General features: G+C 40.6%; 1 protein-coding gene across 5 annotated transcripts in view; it reads left to right on the top strand.

The window, feature by feature from the left end:
• The window catches only part of KCNH1 (potassium voltage-gated channel subfamily H member 1), a 443,651-nt gene that overhangs the window by 105,452 nt on the left and 314,855 nt on the right, over positions 1 to 23,344 (top strand). For 4 of the 5 annotated variants that reach the window (XM_082399774.1, XM_082399773.1, XM_082399772.1 and 1 more), the window contains one exon: positions 18,725 to 19,198. In XM_082399774.1, coding sequence (XP_082255900.1) covers positions 18,725 to 19,198 — 474 coding nt within the window. The remainder of the gene's footprint in view (positions 1 to 18,724; positions 19,199 to 23,344) is intronic. The other variant, XM_082399775.1, reaches the window with a different exon arrangement.

Genomic DNA, 23,344 nt, shown 5'->3' with positions numbered 1-23,344 from the left:
TGCTTTTGAGAGCCATGCCTACATTTGTTTAAGTTAGTTCGGGACATTCTTACGGTGCAGTGTAATGTCATGCTTTAGACTTGTGTTGTCCAGTGTGGTGACCGTATGTGGCTATATGGAGCGGCTTGGGTGTGGTTCATCTGAATTGAGAGGGGTAGTAAGTTACACTATACTTACTGGATTTAAATCACTATGATAAAAGGAATGTAAAATATCTCACTAATAATTTCCTATATTGATTACGTGTTGAAGTGATAATATTTCGGATATATTGGGTTCAGTTATTGGGTTGAATATTATAGTTCATTTGATCTGTTTTCTTTTACTTTTTTTAATGTGGTTATTAAAAAGTTTAAAATTACTTATGAGACCCACATCTGTGGTTTGCATTATATTTCCTTTGGTTAATGACTATGGGCTTTCAAATCAGATTTAGGTTTGAATCTCAGCTTCAGCACTTAATTCGCTTTGTGGTTTTGGGCAACATAGCCTCCTTGGGATCATTTTTCTTACCTACAAAATAAAGACTAATATCTACCTCACGTGGTTATTGTAAGGATTAAATTGTATTTTGTACATAAAGTGCTCAGCCAAGAACCTGGCATGAGAGCATAGCAGTTAAAAGCATGGAACTTGGAGTTAAACTTGACAAAGTTTTCAACACTGGCTGCACTGTTTAAAACTTTTGTGGCCTTGGACAAGTTACTTTACTTCCCCAAGCTTCAGTTTCTTCATTGTAAAATAGGGATGATAATAATATGTACCTCATAGAGTTGTGAAGATTAAATGCAAGACTATGTAAAGGGCTTACTAGCTCAGGGTAGGGCATACAGTAAGCACTCAATAAATGATAACCAATGCCATAATACTTCTGGGGAAGGGCACCTGCTGGAAACTTTTGTGATGTTAAATGGTATATGTGGACTCTGGTTTTTATTTTTATTTCTTCATGACAGTACATATAATAGGAATATGGCCCTAAGATATAACACATTCTCTCTTTTCTATATCATGGTTATTATTGTGTTTATAGAACATTCTTGATACTACATTTTTGTCAAGAATTATACTTTTATTTGAGTCTTCTTTTCTAGCCTTTTCTTTGGCTTTATTTGTTCAGTCAGTCATTCATTTCTGCAGGTGGTTTTGTTAAGCACTTACTACGTGCCAGACACTGCGCTAAGGACAGAGTATGTGGTGGTAAGAAGACAGACAAGCTCGTGCCCTCATGGAGCCTACAATCTAGTGGGAGAGACATCTGTGAACAACTGAATAAACAGATATATGTATCACTGTAATTCCTGATGAGTGCTGTAAGAGGAACAAACCTGGTGATGTGATAGAAATCAACAGAGGAAGGGAGGTGGTAGAGAGTCTGTTTCAGAAGGTGGTCAGGGACGGCCTCTATGAAGAGATGACACTGAGACCCAAAGGTTAGGAAGAACCATCCATGTGGAGAGTAGAGGAGGGACATTTTGAGCTGCCCTCGGGTGGGTAAAGAGCTTTGGTATTTTTTTCAGAAAGCAATGGGGTCGAGTGGTTGGTGTGGGGATGAAGGGCTTAGATGGGGTTGGAAATTGCCAGGGGCAGGTAAATTACAGCAAGTCTGTTGATGTTGTTTGAAGTTCAATGTAAGGAGCGGGAGCGTTTTTTTTTTTTTAAAGGAATTCCTTTATTTTTATTATTTATTTATTTATGTATTTATTTATGGCTGTGCTGGGTCTTCGTTTCTGTGTGAGGGCTTTCTCCAGTTGCGGCAAGCGGGGGCCACTCTACATCGCGGTGCGTGGACCTCTCACTATCGCGGCCTCTCTTGTTGCAGAGCACAGGCTCCAGACGCGCAGGCTCAGTAGTTGTGGCTCACGGGCCCAGTTGCTCCGCGGCATGTGGGATCTTCCCAGACCAGGGCTCGAACCCATGTCCCCTGCATTGGCAGGCAGATTCTCAACCACTGCGCCACCAGGGAAGCCCGGAGCGGGAGGGTTTTGATCAGGGAAGTGATATGATCAAATCTGAGTTGCTGTATGGTGTATGAACGTGACGGGGGGCCAGAATGGAAGTGAGGAGAGGTTAGGAAGTTACTGCTGTGCTGCAGTGAGAGGGGTGGTGCACTGGATAGAGTTGTAGAAGTAAGTTGGAAAATGGTGACTGGATCCTGAGTCACATGTATTTGTTGGTAGAAGCAGCAGAACTCCCTGGTGGGTTAGTTCCGGAGGTTTTCTCGAAGGGAGATATCAGCTGCACACTTTGTGGTACCATAGCAGGAGAGAGTGGCATTAAGAAAGCCAAGCAAGGAGAGTGTTTCAAGAAGGAAGAAGTGTGAAAATCTGTAAACAGCTCCTGAGAGCATGAGTTAGATCAGGATGGAAACGTCCATTGGATTTAGCAACACTGAGATTGTTGGTGACTTTGACAATAGCTATTTGATTAGAGAGTGGAGGCAGTAGTCAGGTTGGGGTGTGTTGAAGGTGATTGGAGGGGAGAACGTGGAGCCATCGTGTTTAGATTACTCTTTCAAAAAATCTGGCCATAAAGGGGGAACAGCAAAAGGAACTGAGCAAGAAAGGGCAGTTGGTTGATGTCTAAAGATGCTGGTGGAATGATCCTGTGTCCAAGGAGAGGTTGATGGGCAGAAAAGAGGGGGAATCATGGGGGGTGTAAAGCACTTGAGGAGGGGGAGGAGGATGAGATTCAAAACACATGAGAGGAATTGGCCTTTGATAGGAAGAAGGCACTTCCTCTGTAGAAACAGGAAGGAGGCAGGTGGATGAGGGTGGAGACTGATTTATAGATACGTGACCATTGGAAGACTGGTTCTATTTTTTCAGCAATTCATTAGGTAAAAACTTGAGCTAAGAGTGAGGTGTAGCAGAGGAGCACATAAGAGCTTAGAGTGAGATATTATGATCTCTAATCCACTTCAGCAAAAATCACTTTGCATGGTGACGTTCATTTGACACAGAAAGGTTTCAGGGTAAGTGTAGTTTGATCCTGCTTCTTTCTTAATCTAGCTCAGTGTGGCTTGGGGACTAAGGTAGTTACTCTTCAGGGAGACAGGCTCTGGCCAATGTGGCTGGTTCAGGACTTTAATTGGGAAGCCCTGGAGAAGGTCTGTAATGGGAGATGGTACCTTTGACGACAGGTGGCATGTTGCCATCATTCAGAAGTCCTATGGAGAATCAGTAGTTTATGAAGAGTCAGTATACAACAGAAGAAAAGCACTGAATCAGGAAACTGCACTTGAGCTTATGGTCCTGTTTTGTCATCTGCTATGTGACTATGAGCAAATCATTTACTCTCTGCGTTTATTTTCCCAGTCTATAAAATAAGAAAAATACCAGCCTTCCCATCTCATGAGGTTGCGTGAGATGTGATGACGTATGTCAGTGTTCTGTGAAAGGCATTTCAGGCTGTACAAATAGATTCATGAAAAGACTCGGGGGCTTGGAGCTGGCGGCCTGGCTTGTACTCAGCTCTCTGCTTACTCACCCCTGGTATGACTCAGGATGAGTCACTTTGCCGCACTGAACCTACATTTTCCCATCTGTAGAACACCCTCACAGGGTGAACATAAGGATTCAGAAGTACAGTAGAGGACTTTGGAAGTAAAAGTGCTAGAGAAATGTGATAATCAGCCTGATTTCCCTGTTCTTCATTTAGGGAAAAGCCCTAACTCTATTTTCCTTCCAGAATCACTTTTCAAGATGAGCATTCTTTGACTCCATCAATAATGGCTTATAATAAGCCCTTTCTCTGGGCAGAGCCTGGGTGTTGTAGGGGGAGGGATGGGGAAAGTGTGAACTAACATTACACTAGGAGAAGTGGTACCTGCGTTTGGGGGAACTCCTGTCTGATTGGACGTGTAGGACAGACGCAAGCCCACTCTTAGGAAATGCGTTCTGGAAGGGCTGTGAGCTGTCTGCCTTGGGAAGATTCCATTGTACAAGACTTATCAGATGGAAGAATCTAGAAGCACATGCTCATGCTGATAAGCATAGAAAAGTGGTGGGGGAGAGAACTGACCCTGCAGTGGTCACCAGGACCACTGCACCAGGTCGTTCTCCTGTCTCCACTTCTGCTGAAGCTGTTTTTCTGCAAAGTTTTGAAGCGTCACTGAGCATCTAACATTGAGCAAACTTGTTATGGCTGGACATAAGGTTGGTATCCCATCTCTTTTGACTCTGCATCCAGAGACTTCTCCCTTTGGAGGACACTAACGCTTTTCCAGATGAGAATATTCTGAATGATCCTGAGAAAGCTTTTCCTCCTGAGGGTGGCAGTCATGGAGCTCATCAGAGCCATGCTGTTACCTGTTGTTCTGGTCTGAATCCATTCCTGTACACATTTCTGTGGAGGAAAGTGGGTGAGTCTCACAGGAATCAGGAATCTGATGTTTATCAGAAAGTCATTTGTCATTACACTCTGAAAAGACTATTGGTGTCCGATAGTTAACTGGATGTAAAATACTCTTTTGGTCTGGGAAGTTTTCTTAAGAATCTTGATTTTCTGTAATGAAGAACTCACTCCTTGGAATTTCCATCTTCTGTTTTCCATATAATTGCTAAAGAGTTCATATCAGAGTGAGATACATAGGATCTCAAGTCAGACTATAAAAGCTTGGCCTTAGGGGAAAAATTCATAGCTTTTAACATAAAGATTTGGAAAGAGAATGTGTCACATTTATCCTCATCAAATGTCCCAGCTTCCAAGCCTCCTTGCAGAATGTAGATATCCTGTGATTGCAGTGTGAAAGGCTGCATCTCAGAGATGGGAAGAGGAAACTGAATACAAGTCCTAACATCCCTCCCTGTCTATCCTAGCACCTCTGTCTATACCCATCGAGCACATGTTGTTGGAATAGCAGCAGAGGGAGAGTCTCTGGGTCAGCCTGGCATTGTTGGGAGGTATGAAGATACTGTTGACTCAGACCTTACTCAGGCGGGCCTAATAGTGTCCTGGAAAGCATCAGAATGGGAAATCCACCTGGGAATAATTATGGAAAGGACATTTCCTTCTTGGAGTTCCAAGCGACTCTGGTGTGCAGTCAGCAGGCGGCTGCTTACTTGTGGATTCTTTTGACTTCTTGCTGAATGGTCTTATCACCCAGACTGTATTTTGCAAACATACAATAAACCCCTAAGTAACTCACCTCCCTTTCCTCTGCCTTTCCCTTAGCTCAATGCCCAGGACTCCTTTCTTACAATGCTTGTGATTCATCTATATTCAGTTGATTTTTTAAAAAATCAGATTTCTTATTTTGAGGTAACTGTAGGTTCACGTGCAGTTTTAAGAAATAATACAAAGAGATCCCATGTGCTCTTTACTCAGTTTCTACTGATGGTAACTTCATGCAAAACTGTAGTACAGTATCACAATCAGGATATTGACATGGGTGCAGTCAAGATACAGAACATGTCCATCACCATGAGAATACTTCATGTTGCCTTTTTATGGCCACACCCTTCCTGCCTTTTAAGGAGTTAAACCCCTGGCAACCACTGATTTGTTCTCTATTTCTATAATTTTGTCATTTCAAGGATGTTATATAAATGGAATCAAGTAGTGTGTTGTCTTTGGGGACTGGTTTTATAAACCTCTGGAGATTCATCCAGGTTGTTGGATGTATCAGTAGTTGGCACCTTTTTCTTGCTGAGTAGTAGTCTATGGCAGCAGTCCCCAACCTTTTTGGCACCAGGGACCGGTTTCATGGAAGACAATTTTTCCACAGACCTGGGGAGAGGGGATGGTTCATGCGGTAATGCGAGCGATGGGGAGCGGCATACGAAGTTTCCCTAACTCGCCCACCGCTCACCTCCTGCTGTGTGGCCCGGGGGTTGCGGACCCCTGGTCTGTGGTATGGATGTGCCACAGATTGTTTAACCATTCATCTGTTTAAGGACATCTGTGCCAATTCTGATTTTTAATATTACAAATAAACTTTCTGTGAGCATTCATGTACAAGTTTTTGCTTGAATATAAATTTTCATTTTTCTGGGATAAATGCCCAGGAGTGTAATTGCTGTTGCATATTTAGTTGTTTAATAAACTGCCAAACTCTTTTCTGGAGTGGCTGTCATTTTACATTTGCATTAGCAATATATGAGAAGTCTAGTTTATGTGCAGTCTCATCAGCATTTGATGTTGTCACTATTTTTTATTTTAGCTATTCTAATAGGTGCATAGTGATATCTCATTGCATTTCCCTGATGGCTAATGATGTGAACATCTTTTCACGTACTTATTTGCCATCTGTGTATCCTCTTGGGTGAAATGTCCATTCATACCTTTTCCTCATTTCTGATTGTTTTTTATTGTTGAGTTTTGAGATTATATATTATAAATTATATATCCTAGATCCTATTTCTTTGTTGGATATGTGGTTTGCAAATATTTCCTCCAAGTCATAGCTTGTCTTTCCATCCTTCTAACAGAGTCTTTTGCAGAGCGAAAGTTTTGAAGTTTGATAATGTTCAGTTTATCAGTTTTTTTCTTTCATGGACTGTGCTTTGGTTTCAAGTCTAAGAACACTTTGCCTAGCCCTAGGTCCTGAAGATTTTCTTCTGTGTTTTTTTCTGAAAGTTTTATAGTTTTATGTTTTACATTTAAGTCTGCAATCCATTTTGAGATAATTTTTATATAAGGTATAAGCCTTATATTGAGGTTCATTTTTTTTTGCCTGTGAATGTCCTTTTCTCCAGCATCATTTGTTGAAAAGGCTGTCTTTCCTCCACTGAATTGCTTTTTGCACCACTGTCAAAAGTCAGTTGGGCATTTGTGTGGGTCTGTTTCTGGGTTCTCTATTCTGTTCCATTAATCTGTGAGTCTATTTTTCTATCAATATCACACTGTCTTAATTACTGTGCTGTATACCAAGTCTTGAAATTGGCTAGACTGATTCCTCCCACTTTATTCTTCTTATCTAAAATCGTTTAGGCTATTCCTGTTTCTTTGCCTTTCCATATAAATTTTAGAATCATCTCATATATATCTATAAAAACTCTTGCTGTCATTTAGATGGGAATTATGCTAAACCTATATCAATTTGGAGAGAATGGAAATCTTTAGTACGTTGAGTCTTCTAATTTACGTGTCTCCATTTATTTATATCCTCTTTGATCTCTTTTATCAGCATTTTTTTTTTGTTTTTGGCATACAAGTTCTGTGCATGTTTTATTATACCTATACTTAAGTACTTTTTTTTAGTGATTATAAATGGTACTGTATAACTTTGGTCTTCATTTCTAGTATACAGAAATACAATGATTTTTGTATGTTAATCTTGTGTGACCTTGCTGAACTCACTTATTCTAGGAGTTAGTATGTAGATTCCTTGGAATAGTCTATGTACCCCATTATGTCATTTGCAAATAGGGATATTTTTATTTCTTCCTTCCTGATCTGAATGCCTTTTATTCCTTTTCTTTTTCTCTCTTCTCTCTTTCTCTTTCTCTTTTTTTTTCTTTTCTTTTTGCCTATTGCAGTGGCAGTACTATATGGAATAAGAGTAGTGAAAGGTGATATTTTGCCTTGTTCTTGATGTTAAGGGGAAAACTTTCAGTCTTTGACCATTAAATATGATGTTAGCTGTAGATTTTTTATAGACGTTCTTTATCAAGTTGAAGAAGTTTCCCTCTATTTCCATTTATTTCTGAGTTTTTATCATGAATAGATGTTGAATTTTGTCAAATGCTTTTTCTATTACATTGATTCATTTTTCAATATTGAATTAGCTTTCCACCCTTGGAATATACCCCACTTGGTCATTCTTTGTATATATTGCTGAACTCTATTTGTTACTATTTGTTAAGGATTTTTGCACCTATATTTATGAGAGATACTGTTCTGTAGTTGTCTTTTTGTTTTTTTGTAGTGTCTTTGTCTGGATTTGGAATCAGGGTAATACTAGCTTCACAAAATGAACTGAGAAGTGTTCCTTCTACTTTTATTTTCTGGAAGAGATTGTGTAGAATTATTATAAATTCTTTGTTAAATTTTGATACCATTATCCATTAAAACCATCTGGGCCTGGAGATTTCTTTTGGGAGTTTTAAAATTATGAATTCACTTTTCTTACAGTTTATGGGGCTATGAATTGTGGTAGCTTGTGTTTTTCCAGGACCATTTCATCTAAGTAGTAAAATTTATATGTGTAGGGTTGTTTGTAGCATTCCCTATTATCTTTTGGGTGTCTACAGTTTATAGTTGTATCTCCTGTTTCAATCCTGATATTAGTAATTTGTGGCTTTTCTGTCTTTTTTTTTTTTTAAGATTTATTATTTATTTATTTATTTAATTTATTTATTTCTGGCTGCATCAGGTCCCGGTTGCTGGCATGTGGGATCTTTCGTTGAGGCGCGCAGGCTCTTCATTGTTGTGTGTGGGCTTCTCTCTAGTTGTGGCGTGCAGGTTTTCTCTTCTCTAGTTGTGGCATGCTGGCTCCAGGGCGCGTGGGCTGTGTAGCTGTGGCGCGTGGGCTCCAGAGCGCAGGCTCTGTAGTTTGCAACAGGCAGGCTCTCTAGCTGAGGCACGTGAGCTCAGCAGTTGTGGCTCCTGGGCTTAGTTGGCCTGCGGCACGTGGGATCTTAGTTCCCTGACCAGGGATTGAACCCACGTCCCCTGCATTGTAAGGCGGATTCTTTACCACTGGAGCACCAGGGAAGTCCCTTTCTGTCTTTTTTTTCTTTTTCAGTCTTGCTATAGGATTTCAATTTTATTTTATTTTATTGATTTTTTAAAACCACTGATTTTCTCTATTGTTTTCCTGTTTTCAACTTCACTGATTTCTGCTCTTATTATTTCCTTCCTTCTGCTTGCTAATTTAGTTTTATTTTGCTTTTTTATAGGTTCTTGATTTGAGACTGCACATTACTGATTTGAGACTTTCTTTTTCCTTATGCAAATATTTAGTGCTATAAATTTCTGTTTCAGTACTGCTTTAGCAGCATCTCACAAATTTTGATATGTTGTAGTCTCACTTTCACTGAGTTCAATGTATTTTCAAATTTTCCTTGTGTCTTCTTCTTTAGCTCATGGATTATTTAGAATTATACTGTTTCTAAGTGTTTGGATATTTAGTTTCAAAGTATTTGGATATTTTCCTGTTATCTTGCTGTTATTGATTTCTAGTTTGATTCCATTATAGTCAGAGAATATACCTTGTGTGATTTAAATTCTGTTAAATTTGTCAAGGTTTGTTTTATGGACTAGTATATCGTCTAGCCTGGGTAATGTTCCAGTGCACTTGAAAAGAATGTGCATTCTGCTCTTGTTGGGTGGAGTATTTTATAAATGTCGATTAAATCCTGTTAGTTAATGTTGTCATTGAGTTCTTCTATATCCTTGCTTACTTTTTTTCTAGTTGTTCTATCAAAGGTTGAGAGAGGAGTGTTTAGGGTTTGTCTATTTCACCTTTCAATCAGTTTTTGCTTCATGTATACTTGGAGCTCTTTTGTTTGGTGCATATACATTAGGATTTCTATATCTTCTTGGAGAATTGACCTTTTTATCATTATGCAATGTACCTTTCTGTGTCTGTTGTTTAGTTTGGGTAATTTCTATTGTTTTGTCTTTAAGTTCACTGATTCTTTCCTCTGAAAAATTGATTTTCTGTTCTTCAGGCAGTTTGATGTTTTCTTGGTTCTTGGTATAATGACTGATTTTTTGTTGAAATGGGCTTTTTGGATATTATGTTATGAGCCTCTGGATCTTATTTAAATCTTTTGCTTTAAGTGGCTACTTTTGACACAGATGTGGCAGAGGAAGAAGTAGGTATCCCCTCATTTCTGCCAGGTTGGGGTAGAAGTCCAGGCTTCCAGCTCAGCCTCCATTGAAACTTGATGGGGGCTCCTTGTTACTGATGGGTAAGAACAAGAGTTATAGCTCCCCACTAAGGTTACATTGATACCTCTCTGCATTGTGGGGTGGGGAGCCTCATTACTGCTGGGGGGAGGTGAAAGGAAGTCCAGGCTCCCTACTGGGACTTCTCTGGTAATACTCCAGTAGGAAGGAGGTGGAGGCTGGGTGCATCATTACAGCTTCAAGAAGGGGGAAATCTAGGCTTTCTAGTAGGCTTTGCTGACCTGGATGGGAATGGGTTCACAGCTTTTTCTGTAGTGTTTGGACAGGGTAGAGTGGTTATTATCTAAAGTTTTCTATCTTTTGAGGCTGTCCCCTTCGCAGTTCTTCTGCTAGAGAGAGTGGGCTTTTGTTGGGACTCTTTTTGTCTGCACTCATTGGTGTTTCCAGGTTGCTCCAAGTCTAGGAATGTATGAGGCAAAAAGAAAACCCAGAGAATTCACCACTGTATTATTCCTAGCCAGTTTGCTTTCCTTTCTTCACCTTTCAGAGTCTTCCTATGTTTATTTCATATATAATGTCCAGGGCTTTCAGAGATACTTAGAGAGAGGAACAGGGAAAAGTATGTCTATTCCATCCTTCTGGAAGCAGAGGTCTCATTCAGTTTACTTTTATTTGTTTTATTCTTACAGGTCAATCACTTTTCCTACCTGAGATCTCAGGGCCCAAGTGTCATTAATCATACTTGTATAAATTCCTTTTCATGGGGGAGAAATTTAAATCCCAATTCTTGAAGAGCTCTGAGCATTGGTGGGAAGGGTGGAAACAGTTCCCATACCCAAACTGCACACTGGGCCCTCTGTGAATTTATAGCTTTCTTTTGCTCACCTTTAAGGCCTGGGGCCAACCATAGGAGGACCAGGGATATTCAGATTATTTCATATTCACTAAGGGGTCTTTACCTCTAGAGGAAAAAGAGAAGTTCCCATGACACTAGAGGAAGTTTCACCTAGGGGTTTATAAAAACCTATAAGTGCCACAGAGGAGCAGCTGGGGTGGGATTGGGTGGGGAGGGTCCCTTCCAGCTTGGCCTGGCCTCTAAAAGCAGGGCTTTTTGCCTTTGACTGTAGAGGGTGAAAACCATCCATGATACTTTCTTGGATCCAAGCTTCTCCGCACTTCATCGTTCGCTAAGTCTGCTTCCTTAAAAGTCTGTTATTTAGAGAAATATAACCTTGATGTGGAACAGCATGTGTTTTTAATTCAGCTAGACCTAGTTTGGGATCCTTGTTCCATCTTTTGCTAGCTGTGTGACCTTGAAGTTCAGTCATTCACTTAAACATCATCCTGTAGTGACTGGTCTGGGCCAGCCATCATGCTGTGTTTTGGGAATAAAGTAATGAGTACCGTTCACTGCTCCCTTTTCTTCACTTTCTAGCCAATAGCAAGTCCAGTTGGTTTTACTTCAAAAATCTATCCAAAATTTGACTACTTTTCTCCATCACCCTTTTTCCCAGGCTTTTATAATAAGTTCCCTGATGCTGTTCTTCCCCCTAATCCTTTCCCTCAATTCATTATCTACATAGCAGCCAGGGTGATCTTTCAAAAACATGCATCAGATTATTATTCTCATACTTAAGACCCTCCAGTTATACTGAGAATAAAATCTGACACCTCCCCGTGGCCCACTAGGGCCTGTGTGGTCTGGTTTCTGCTTCCCCTCTGAGTTCATCTAGCATCCTTTCCCCCCTCATGGCTTTAGTCACACCTGACTTTTTTCTCTTCCTGAAAATATCAAACTTGTCCTACCTTGGGGTCATTACACCAGTTATCCTCTCTACCTTGAATAATTTTTTCATCAAAGTTTGAATGGCTGGTGTCTTGCTTTCATTGAGGTTTTAGTTCAAACACTCTCCTTCTCTTACTTCTCAAGTCACATTCTGTCAAAACACTGTGTGCCCCTCCCCCAACATCTTATTTAGCTCTTCTTACAATTTGAAATTCTTTTGATTTGCCTACTAGACTGAGCTCCATGATTCCTGAGAGCAGGAATCATGCTGTTTCCTTCATTGCTGTTTGCCCAGTATCTAGAACATTCCTGGTACTGAGCAATCAATATTTGTTAAGTCAAGTTGCCTTTTTTTTTTTTAGTATAGTGAATTATTTTATTTTATTTTGTTTTACTTTATTTTATTTTATTTTACTGGAGTAAAATTGCTTTCTAATGTTGTGTTAGTTTCTGCTATACAATGAAGTGAATCAGCTATATGTATATCCTATATTCCCTCTCTCTTGGACCTGCCTCCCACCAACCCCCATCCCACCCATCTAGGTCATCACAGAGCACCGAGCTGAGCTCCTTGTGCTATACAGCAGGTTCCCACGAGCTATCTATTTTACATATGGTAGTGTATTTATGTCGAACTTAATCTCCCAATTTGTCCCACCCTCCCCTTCCCCACACCCTGTCCACATGTTGGTTCTCTACATCTACATCTGTATTCCTGCCCTACAAATAGGTTCATCTGTATATGTACCATTTTTCGAAATTCCACATATATGCGTTAATGTACGATATTTGTTTTTCTCTTTCTGGCTTACTTCACTCTGTATGACAGACTGTAGGTCCATCCACATCTCTACAAATGACCCAATTTCATTCCTTTTTATGGCTGAGTAATATTCCTTTGTTTATATGTACCACATCTTCTTTATCCATTCATCTATCATTGGACATTTAGGTCATTTCCATGTCCTGGCTATTGTAAATAGTGCTGCAATGAACACTGGGGTACATGTGTCCTTTTGAATTATGGTTTCTCAGGGTATACACCCAGTAGTGGGATTGCTGGGTTATATAGTAGTTCTATTTTTAGTTTTTTTAAGGAACCTCCATACTTTTCTCCAAAGTGACTGTATCAATTTACATTCCCACCAACAATGTAAGTGGGTCCCCTTTTCTCTGCACCCTCTCCAGCATTTATTGTTTGTAGGCTTTTTGATATGAGGTGATACCTCATCATAGCTTTGATTTGAATTTCTCTAATCATTAGTTATGTTGAGCATCTTTTCATGTGTTTGTTGGCCATCTGTATGTCTTCTTTGGAGATATGTCTATTTAGGTCTTCCACCCATTTTTTGATTGGGTTGTTTCTTTTTTTGATGTTGAGCTGCATGAGCTGTATGTATATTTTGGAGATTAATCCTTTGTCAGTTGCTTCATTTGCAAATATTTTCTCTCATTATGAGGGTTGTCTTTTTGTCTTGTTTATGGTTTCCTTTGCTGTGCAAAAGCTTTTAAGTCTCATTAGGTCCCATTTGTTTATTTTTGTTTTTATTTTCATTACTGTAGGGAGTGGATCAAAAAAGATCTTGCTGTGGTTTATGTCAAAGAGTGTTCTTCCTATGTTTTCCTCTAAGAGTTTTATAGTGTCCGGTCTTGCATTTAGGTCTTTAATCCATTTTGAGTTTATTTTTTTATATGGTGTTAGGTAGTGTTCTAATTTCATTCTTTTACATGTATCTGTCCAGTTTTCCCAGCACCACTTATTGAAGAGGCTGTCCTTTTTCCATTGTGTGTTCTTGCCTCCTTTGTCATAAATTAGGTGACCATATGTGCGTGGGTTTATCTCTGGGCTTTCTGTCCTGTTCCATTGACCTGTATTTCTGTTTTTGTGCCACTACCATACTGTCTTGGTTACTGTGGCTTTGTAGTATAGTTTGAAGATGGGGAGCCTGATTCCTCCAGCTCCATTTTTCTTTCTCAAGATTGCTTTGGCTATTCGGGGTCTTTTGTGTTTCCATACAAATTGTACAATTTTTTGTTCTAATTCTGTGAAGAATGCCATTGGTAGTTTGATAGGAATTGCATTGAATCTGTAGATTGCTTTGGGTAGTATAGTCATTTTCACAATGTTGATTTTTCCAATCCAAGAACATGGTATATTTCTTCATCTGTTTATTTCATCTTTGATTTCTTTCATTAGTGTTTTATAGTTTTCTGAGTACAAGTCTTTTGCCTCCTTAGGTAGGTTTATTCCTAGGTATTTTATTCTTTTCATTGCAATGGTAAATGGGATTGTTTCCTTAATTTCTCTTTCTTAGTTTTTGTTGTTAGTGTATAGGAATGCCAGAGATTTCTGTGCATTAATTTTGTATCCTGCAACTTACCAAATTCATTGATTAGTTCTAGTAGTTTTCTGGTGGCATCTTTAGGATTTTCTATGTATAGTATCCTGTCATCTGCAAAAAGTGACAGTTTTACTTCTTTTCAAATTTATATTCCTTTTATTTCTTTTTCTTCTCTGATTGCTATGGCTAGGACTTCCAAAACTATGTTGAATAAGAGTGGTGAGAGTGGACATTCTTGTCTTGTTCCTGATCTTAGTGGAAATGCTTTCAGTCTTTCACCATTGAGAATGATGTTTGCTGTGGGTTTGTCATATATGACTTTTATTATGTTGAGGTAGGATCCCTCTATGCCCACTTTCTGGAGAGTTTTTATCATAAATGGGTGTTGAATTTTGTCAAAAGCTTTTTCTGCATCTATTGAGATGATCATATGTTTTTTATTCCTTAATTTGTTAATATGGTGCATCACATTGATTGATTTGTGTATTTTGAAGAATCCTTGCCTCCCTAGGATAAATCCCACTTGATCATGGTGTATGATCCTTTTAATATGTTGTTGTATTCTATTTGCTAGTATTTTGTTGAGGATTTTTGCATCTATATTCATCAGTGATATTAGTCTGTAATTTTCTTTCTTTGTGATATCTGTGTTAGGTTTTGGTGTCAGGGTGATGGTGGCCTTGTAGAACGAATTTGGGAGTGTTCTTCCTTCTGCAATTGTTTTGGTAGAGTTTGAGAAGGATTGGTGTTAGCTTTTCTCCAAATGTTTGATAGAATTCGCCTGTGAAGCTGTCTGGTCCTGGACTATTGTTTGTTGGAAGATTTTAATTACAGTTTCAATTTCATTACTTGTGATAGGTCTGTTTATATTTTCTAATTCTTCCTGGTTCTGTCTTGGAAAATTGTACCTTTCCAAGAATTTGTCCAGTTCTTTGTGGTTGTCCATTTTATTTGCATATAATTGTTTGTAGTAGTCTCTTATACTCCTTTGTATTTCTGTGGTGTCAGTTGTGATTTCTCCTTTTTCATTTCTAATTTTATTGATTTGTGTCCTCTCCCTTTTTTTCTTGATGAGTCTGGCTAAAGGTTTATCAATTTTGTTTATCTTCTCAAAGAACCAACTTTTAGTTTTATTGATCTTTGCTATTGTTTTCTTCATTTCTATTTCATTTATTTCTGCTCTGATCTTTATGATTTCGTTCCTTCTACTGACTTTGGGTTTTCTTTGTTCTTTCTCTAGTTGCTTTAGTTGTAAGGTTAGATTGTTTATTTGAGGTTTTTCTTGTTTCTTGAGGTGAGATTTCATTACTATAAACTTCCCTCTTAGAACTGCTTTTGCTGTGTCCATAGGTTTTGGGTCATTGTGTTTTCATTGTCATTTATTTCTGTGTATTTTTTTACTTCTTCTTTGATTTCTTCAGTGATCTCTTAGTTATTTAGTAGCGCACTGTTTAACTGTCAAGTATTTGCGTTTTTTACAGTTTTTTTTCCCTGTAATTGATTTCCAATCTCATAGCATTGTAGTCGGAAAAGCTGCTTGATATGATTTCAATTTTTAAAAATTTGCCGAAGCTTGATTTGTGACCCAAGATGTATCTGTCATGAAGAGTGTTCCGTGTGCTCTTGAGAAGAAAGTGTATTCTGCCACTTTAGGGTAGAATGTCCTATAAATATCAATTAAATCTATCTGGTCTGTTGTGTCATTTAAATCTTCTGTTTCCTTATTTATTTTCTGTTTGGATGATCTGTTCATTGGTGTAAGTGGGATGTTAAAGTCCTCTACTGTTATTGTGTTACTGTTGATTTCCGCTTTTATGGTTGTTAGCATTTGCCTTATGTATTGAGGTGCTCCTATGTTGGGTGCAAAAATATTTATAATTGTTATGTCTTCTTCTTGGATTGATCCCTCGATCATTATGTAGTGTCCTTCCTTATCTCTTGTAACAGTCTTTATTTCAAAGTCTATTTTATCTGATATGAGTATTGCTACTCCAGCTTTCTTTTGATTTCCATTTGCATGGAATATCTTTTTCCATCCCTTCACTTTCAGTCTATATGTCTCTAGGTCTGAAGTGGGTCGCTTGTAGACAGCATATATATGGGTCTTATTTTTTATCCATTCAGCCAGTCTATGTCTTTTTGTTGGGGCATTTAATCCATTTACATTTAAGGTTATTATGGATATGTATGTTCCTATTACCGTTTTCTTAATTGTTTTGGGTTTGTTTTGTGGGTCTTTTCTTCTTTTGTGTTTGTGCCTAGAGAAGTTCCTTTAGCATTTGTTGTAAAGCTGGTTTGGTAGTGCTGAATTCTCTTTGCTTTTGCTTTGTCTATAAAGATTTTGATTTCTCCATTGAATCTGAATGAGACCTTTGCTGGGTAGAGTAATATTGGTTGTAGCTTTTTCTCTTTTGTCACTTTAAGTATATCCTGCGACTCCCTTCTGGCCTGCAGTTTATGCTGAAAAGTCAGCTGATAACCTTATGGGGATTCCTTATATGTTATTTTTTGCTTTTCCCTTGTTGTTTTTAATATTTTTTCTTTGAATTTAATTTTTGTTATTTTGATTAATATGTGTCTTGGTGTGTTTCTCCTAGGATTTATCCTGTATGGGACTCTCTGCAGTTCCTGGAGTTGGGTGACTGTTTCCTTTCCCATGTCAGGGAAGTTTTCCACTATAGCCTCTTTTAATGTTTTCTCAGACCCTTTCTTTTCCTCTTCCTCTTCTGGGACCCCTATAATTTGAATGTTGGTGCGTTTAATGTTGTCCCAGAGGTCTCTGAGATTGTTTTCAATTCTTTTCATTCTTTTTTCTCTATTCTGCTCCTAGGCAGTTATTTCCACCATTCTGTCTTCCAGCTCACTTACCTGTTCTTTTGCCTCAGTTATTCTGCTATTGATTCCTTCTAGTGTATTTTTCATTTTAGTTATTGTGTTGTTCATCTCTGTTTGTTCTTTAGTTCTTCTAGATCTTTGGTAAACATTTCTTGTATTTTCTCAATCTGTGCCTCCATTCTATTTCTAAGATTCTGGATCATCTTTGCTATCATTACTCTGCATTCTTTTTCAAGTAGGTTGCCTATTTCCTCTTCATTTATTTGGTCTTTTAGGTTTTTATCTTGCTCCTTCATCTGTGACAGTTTTTTGTCATCTTATTTGTTTTTTGATGGGTGGGATTGTGTTCCTGTCATAGTGGTTGTTTGGCCTGAGGCTTCCAGCACTAGAGTTTGTAGACTGCTGGGTAGAGCTGGGTCTTTGTGCTGAGATGAGGACGTCCAGGAGGCCTCCCTCCGATGAATATTCCCTGGGATCTGAAGTTCTCTGTTAGTCCAGTGGTTCAGACTCAGAGTTCCCACCACAGGAGCTCAGGCCTGACCTCCCGCTCGTGAAGCAAGATCCTGCAAGCTGCGCGGAGCAGCAAAAAAAGGAAAAAAAGAAAACAAGAGCAGAAGAATAACAAAGGGTCAAAAATAAAATAAGATTAGAAAACTAACAGATATGTTAGAAATAATAAAAAAGTAAAAATACAGGTGAAACAACAGCTGGAAGGTAAAACAGAAGTATAATAGTAAAAAAGAGGAGGGAAAAAAAAAGCTGGAAAAGTCCCTGGCTGTGGGGGGTGGCGCTTAGGCAGGGGCGGGGTTTAGGTGGTGGGTGGGGCCTATGCTTAGGACCCACAGGGCTGGAAAAGGCCCTGGCAGGGGGTGGGGGGGACTGGGGGGTGGGACTTAGGCTCAGTGCAGCAGGAGGGGCCCAGGAGTGCCTCTGGCCTTGAAAGGCAGAGGACCAGATCTAGGACCCCGGAAGGCTAGGCGCATTCCCCCCCATCCTCCGATGCTGGAGGGCCCCTCCCCATTGGCCTCTCTTCTTCTTCCCCTGCCTCCCTCCCTCCTATGCCCCTAGGACTTACGAGGCCAGAGGGGGCCCTGGAAGGCAGAGGACCAGACCTGGAAACCCAACAGGCTTCCTGGGCCGAGTCAGTGAGGGAAACACCCGTGGTACTTCCCCTGATTCCCTGGTCCTAGAGCGCCCCTCCCACCCACCTCTCCTCTTCTTCCTCCCTACCACCCCCCTGCTACGCCCCTAGGATGAACGTGGCCCAGAGGGGGACTCGGAGGGCAGAGAACCTGGCCCAGGAGTCCAGCAGGTTTCCCGGGCCTGATTGGACAGGTGAAATGCTAGGTGTGCCCCACCCCTCATCCTCTGAGCCCCTGAGGGTCCCTCCAAGTGTGGGAATCCCTCCCCTTTCCCAGCCACCCCTCAGGGGCGCCTGTCCTGCCCAGCCTCCACTTCTCCCCTCTCGCTCCCTTCCACATCCTACTGTGTCACTTGGGGGTTCCTCCTATCTCCTTGGGCATTGAGGTCCCCCACCAGCGTCTGGCAGGCGCCCTAGTTGTGGGCAGACGTGAACTCCGCGTCCTCCCCCACCACCATCTTGACTTCAGGAACCAAGTTGCTTAATTCTCTTGTGCCTCAGTTTCTCACTTGTCACACAGAATAATAATTGGCTAATAAAACAAGGTTGTGTTTAGAACTAAGTGAAATAACACTTGTATGTGGAGTACTTAGTACAATGATTGGCTCACAATAAGCCAAATAACAGTGTTTTATTGTTTCATTATGATTGATTATATTACAATGTTCAATTCCATTCTGCCATAGCCCTTTGGTACCTGTTCTTGCATCTAATGATCTGTCTGGAGTGTTACGAGTATTCGTCTGTGACAGATACTGACTGGTTTGATGCTGACAGTGAAATCCTAACTTAGTTCTCTCTTGGCCATGTTTTTCTGTACAGGTTCTGCAGCTGGGCTCAGACATCCTTCCCCAATACAAGCAAGAGGCACCAAAGACTCCCCCTCACATCATCTTACATTATTGTGTTTTCAAGACCACGTGGGATTGGATCATCTTGATCTTAACCTTCTACACAGCCATCCTGGTCCCTTATAATGTCTCCTTTAAAACCAGGCAGAACAACGTGGCCTGGCTGGTTGTGGATAGCATCGTGGATGTTATCTTTTTGGTGGACATTGTGCTGAATTTTCATACCACTTTTGTTGGACCAGCTGGGGAGGTGATTTCTGACCCCAAACTCATCCGCATGAACTATCTGAAGACGTGGTTTGTGATTGACCTTCTGTCCTGTTTGCCATATGATGTCATCAACGCTTTTGAGAACGTGGATGAGGTTAGTGCCTTTATGGGTGATCCAGGGAAGATTGGTTTTGCTGATCAGATTCCACCACTCCTGGAGGGGAGAGAGAGTCAGGTACATCCCTCAAATCTCAGACCTTGTTGTCATGTCTTTAAATTAATTGTGGGTGGTCAACAGAAGAGTAATTAAATGGGTGGGAACTAGCATGACTGATGTCTGGAACATAGGGAGCATGATGCTTGATCAATATCCTCGCCTGGTGTTTTTGTCCTTTGGAGGTTTGGAGGCCCTGCATGTCAGTGGATGGATGTGGAGACCAGAGGCTTCCTTCTTATTCCATGTGGAGTGCAAGCCACTGGTGTGGGTGGTGGGGCTGCAGAAGTAGGCATGCATTGCCACTGCATTGGTGAATCTTTCACTTGGTATACAGTTGCTGAATGCCTACCTACTGATTACTCTCATTATGGGGACTTTTCTATTATCTGCTGCTGACCTTTGGCTGTTTGAAAGCTAATTAACTCTTGGCAACAGGGATGCTACTCTCCTCCAAGTTTGCTTGCGTTTGTTTTCTTTTTCTTTCTTTTTTTTTTTTTTTTTTGGTAAATGTTGGGAAAGAATGAGTTGTTTCTTTGCTGAAATGAGTTTTGGAGGTGACCGATGGCATTCAATTGTCCATGCTCTCCATTGCCTAAATATGCTGAGGTAGTCAGTCTGTGGTTAAGCCTGGCTCTTGTGGCTAAGAGGAGTACTGCTACTGGATTACCCTGCTGTGGGTTGTTAGTCCTACAGGCCATGGAAGGAATTAAAAGAAGATAAATGCTCTGTAAATGTGCTGGAATCAAGACATGCTTAAACAGTCACTGAATGGGTGCTTAGGACATGTTGCAGCAGGAAGGGGCCACTGGGCTGGTTAAAGTGATTTTCTCCTTTGAAAAAGCAAGGATGTCACGTCATGGCAAAAGAAAATGTCAGGTTCTTAATCTAGTTTAAGTGTTCTATGGAAATTGTTCTTCCTTTTTCCTACTCTTCAGTTGACACTTTAGATGGCAGTACACCTGGTAAGTCTTCAGCCTCAGATAGCAGCGGCCCTCATTGCCTCAGATTACACAGGGTCCCAGAGGTCTCCGTCCAGCTGGACTGCTAACTGGGTGGGTCATCAGGAAGCCATCGGGAGGCTGATACACTCTCAGGGCTAAATGGCTAGTGGGACTCAGCCTTGAGATAGTTGGAGGGAACAGCCAGCTTCCTGCCAGGATAACAAGACCTGCCAGTGACTAGATGTCTTGCTGGTGGCATAATGATGCCTCTCTGCCTTCAGATCAGTACCAGCAGTGGGCAAGGACTCCAGCCCCTTCCTCTGTGAGGACCCAACTACCTACTACTTTTCTCTCCAGTGAAGAGGAGCTGATGTTCAGATGCTCCAGACTCAGAAAAACCCCTGCTTTCATCTGTGTGGTGTGTTTTAATAGACTTTAAAATCCCAAGGAATAACTCTCTGAGTGGCTTGTGTGGATTTTTTAGGGGGATTAAATGAGTCGAGACTGATCATTTACAAGAGAAAAATCATCCCTAAAGTGAATGTTGGGATTCTTAAATGTGAATTTTAGTACATGTTGGGAATGATATTTTTCACTGGGAGCACATTTCCAGAAAATTTTATGTTAGTTAGTGAGGAAAATATGATCATTTTGGCTTAGATAATTCAACTGATGATTTCAACCTAAAAGAGCTTCTTATACACATATGGGAAATGAAATTTAACTTTAAAAAAACTGATTGAGTTTTTAAAATAAGCCATTTGCTATTTATAGCAATGACATTAAAATTTTGCAGATAAATAGAACAGTTCTTCGGCTTCCACAGTTTCTTATTAAACACTGGCAGAGCTGTAAACACATATGTGAATGTGTCAAGATTACCTTGTAGGTTAGCAGAGCAGAGAGCTTCTTCCCAGGCTCTGTGTATGTTGGGCTGGAATTCCTTCGCCATTAACTGTGAATACCCCTGACATGGTTTCTGATTTCCAGATTCATGAAATAGGTTGTAGGTAGGAAAATCATAATTTCTCCGTAGCTTTCTAGTTGGCAAAGGGTTTAGCATCAAAGCTCTTACTACCATTTCTTGATGATAAATAATAATATGAATATTAAGGGATTCTAGCTATGATTTGCTTCTGTAAAGTCTTGTTTTTATATTTAGTAGCTCCTTTTAAAGCTTTGGCTCACACCTGAAATAATGCCTTTCCATGACAACTGTGGTGGAGTTGGGGAAACACGAGGAAACTGAAGATTTGGCTGCTGGTCCTCTTGTTCTCACCTCTTAAGACAGCTGGGAACCTTGTGCATGCCATTTAGCCTTTCTGGGTTACAGTTTTCCTAGCTACATCTTAGGGTTGATACTACCTTACCTGCCTGAAGGCGTGGCATTTGGGTGGTGGATTTTGAGTTCCCTGCCAGCTGCAAAATCTGGTGAGTTCTAAAATCTCTTTTTTGTTAGTCTCACCTCCAGACTGACTATAAAAATGAGAGGCCCAGCACCCTGACCTCCTACCTTTTGTGGGAGTTGGAGGAAAGTGGGGACATTTAGCAGGTTATGATGAGTAGACCTATTGGAGATCAGAGCCCAGTTGAACTATCATGTAGTTTAACCCTCTTAACTCACAAATAGGGAAACAGACCCAGGGGATATGACTCACTCAAGATGGTGTAGCAAATCATATGGTGACAGTAATGAGTCCCCTTCTGACTCTTCTCTGTTCTAATAGTGACAGATTTGATAAAATAGGGACAAAACACTGAAGGATACTGTTGAGTCAAAACTGACCAAGAAGCTCCTGATGTCTGTGGCTCACCTATTAGCTTGGTTGTCATGATTGGGAGGTTGGGTATTAGGTATGGGGAAGTGGGCAGCTGCATTTTCCCCAAGGCAGCTGGGTTGGTGATGAGATGGGCAGGTTAAGATGCTCACCAAGGGACAGACCCAGCACCATTTTCCAGGTACAGGCCTTTTTGTTAAAAGGCACCATTAAATCAGTGGGCATGAAGGGCTGGTGGGGCTTAGAGGAGGTGGGGGGGCCTCTGAAGGGCACCTATCTGTTGTTCACATTCACCATATGCTGTCTTCTTATCCACACTCTGCTGTGAGGTTGCTCATCTAATATTGCAGCTCCCTCGGCTCTAGGCCCTTCCTCTAAGAGAGTATGGGGAGAAATAGGAAATTATTGACTCATTTCTCATAAAAAATACATGGAGCTGCCCTCTCTCTGGTGTCTTCCTAATTATGCCCATGGAATTGTGTCGCAGTGGAGACCACCAGGGAAGAGGGGAATGAGCAGCGGGGGCTTTGCCATCTGTGTTTGGGGGGGTTTAGGGTGTGGGCATGGGTGTTGGGGTAGAGGCTCTTAGAGTGAAAGTATTGGACCCTCCCAAGCCTTGGGTCAAGAAATTAGGTTAGATTGCGAAAGCCAGCAATTGTGAATTCAGCCCTGTGGATATAGCCCATCTCCATGATTTAAGCCACACAGATGATCTCTTTTGGCCAGCTTGGTTCACTTATGTAGATGGCCTACATTTTCGTCATTCTCCAGTCTGTTGGTAATCATCTGTTTTGGAGGCAGTTTGTGAAAATGTTTGCATATTAGTTAAGCTGGTGAGAGGACAAAAGCTCTGAAAATGGAGTGAACGAAAGCTAGGAAGGGGTATGCCAAAGCACAAGTCAAATGAGTCTCCTTCAAGCACTTAGCGGATTATTGGCCTGGTATGCTTCATGCATTAAGTATGGAATTATTAGTCACAAAACATATTCCCTCCCCTAAGGAGACCTTATTGTTTATGGCCATTGGAGTATGGAAGTGCAAAGAGGAGAATGGAGCCAATTGTGCCGCCTCCCAGGTCACAATTCTGGTGCCTTGGGGCCAAGAGCTTCCTTCTTTTCCTGGCTCTGTAACCTCAGACAGCAACACCACTGGCTAGTGGTGGTCACAGCTGACACTTGCCAAGAGCACACAGAAGATGCTCAGCCAGAGCAGAACAGGCCTAGATGTGCTGATGGAAAGATCAGCAGCTTCCCTTTATCTAGTGCATCTAACTTTCCAAAATACTTTCACACAGATTATCCTTTTTATTATTGAAATGTGGTTGATGTACAATATCATGTTAGTTTCAGGTGTATTCCGTAGTGACTTGACATTTGCAAACATGACAGAACGTTCACCATGCTAAGTCTAGTAACCATCTGTCCCCATACAAAGGTATTAAAATA

Source organism: Balaenoptera borealis (genome assembly GCF_965194805.1).
Source record: "Balaenoptera borealis genome assembly, chromosome: 1".
NCBI lineage: Eukaryota > Metazoa > Chordata > Mammalia > Artiodactyla > Balaenopteridae > Balaenoptera > Balaenoptera borealis.
This window is presented reverse-complemented; position numbering and strand designations above follow the sequence as displayed.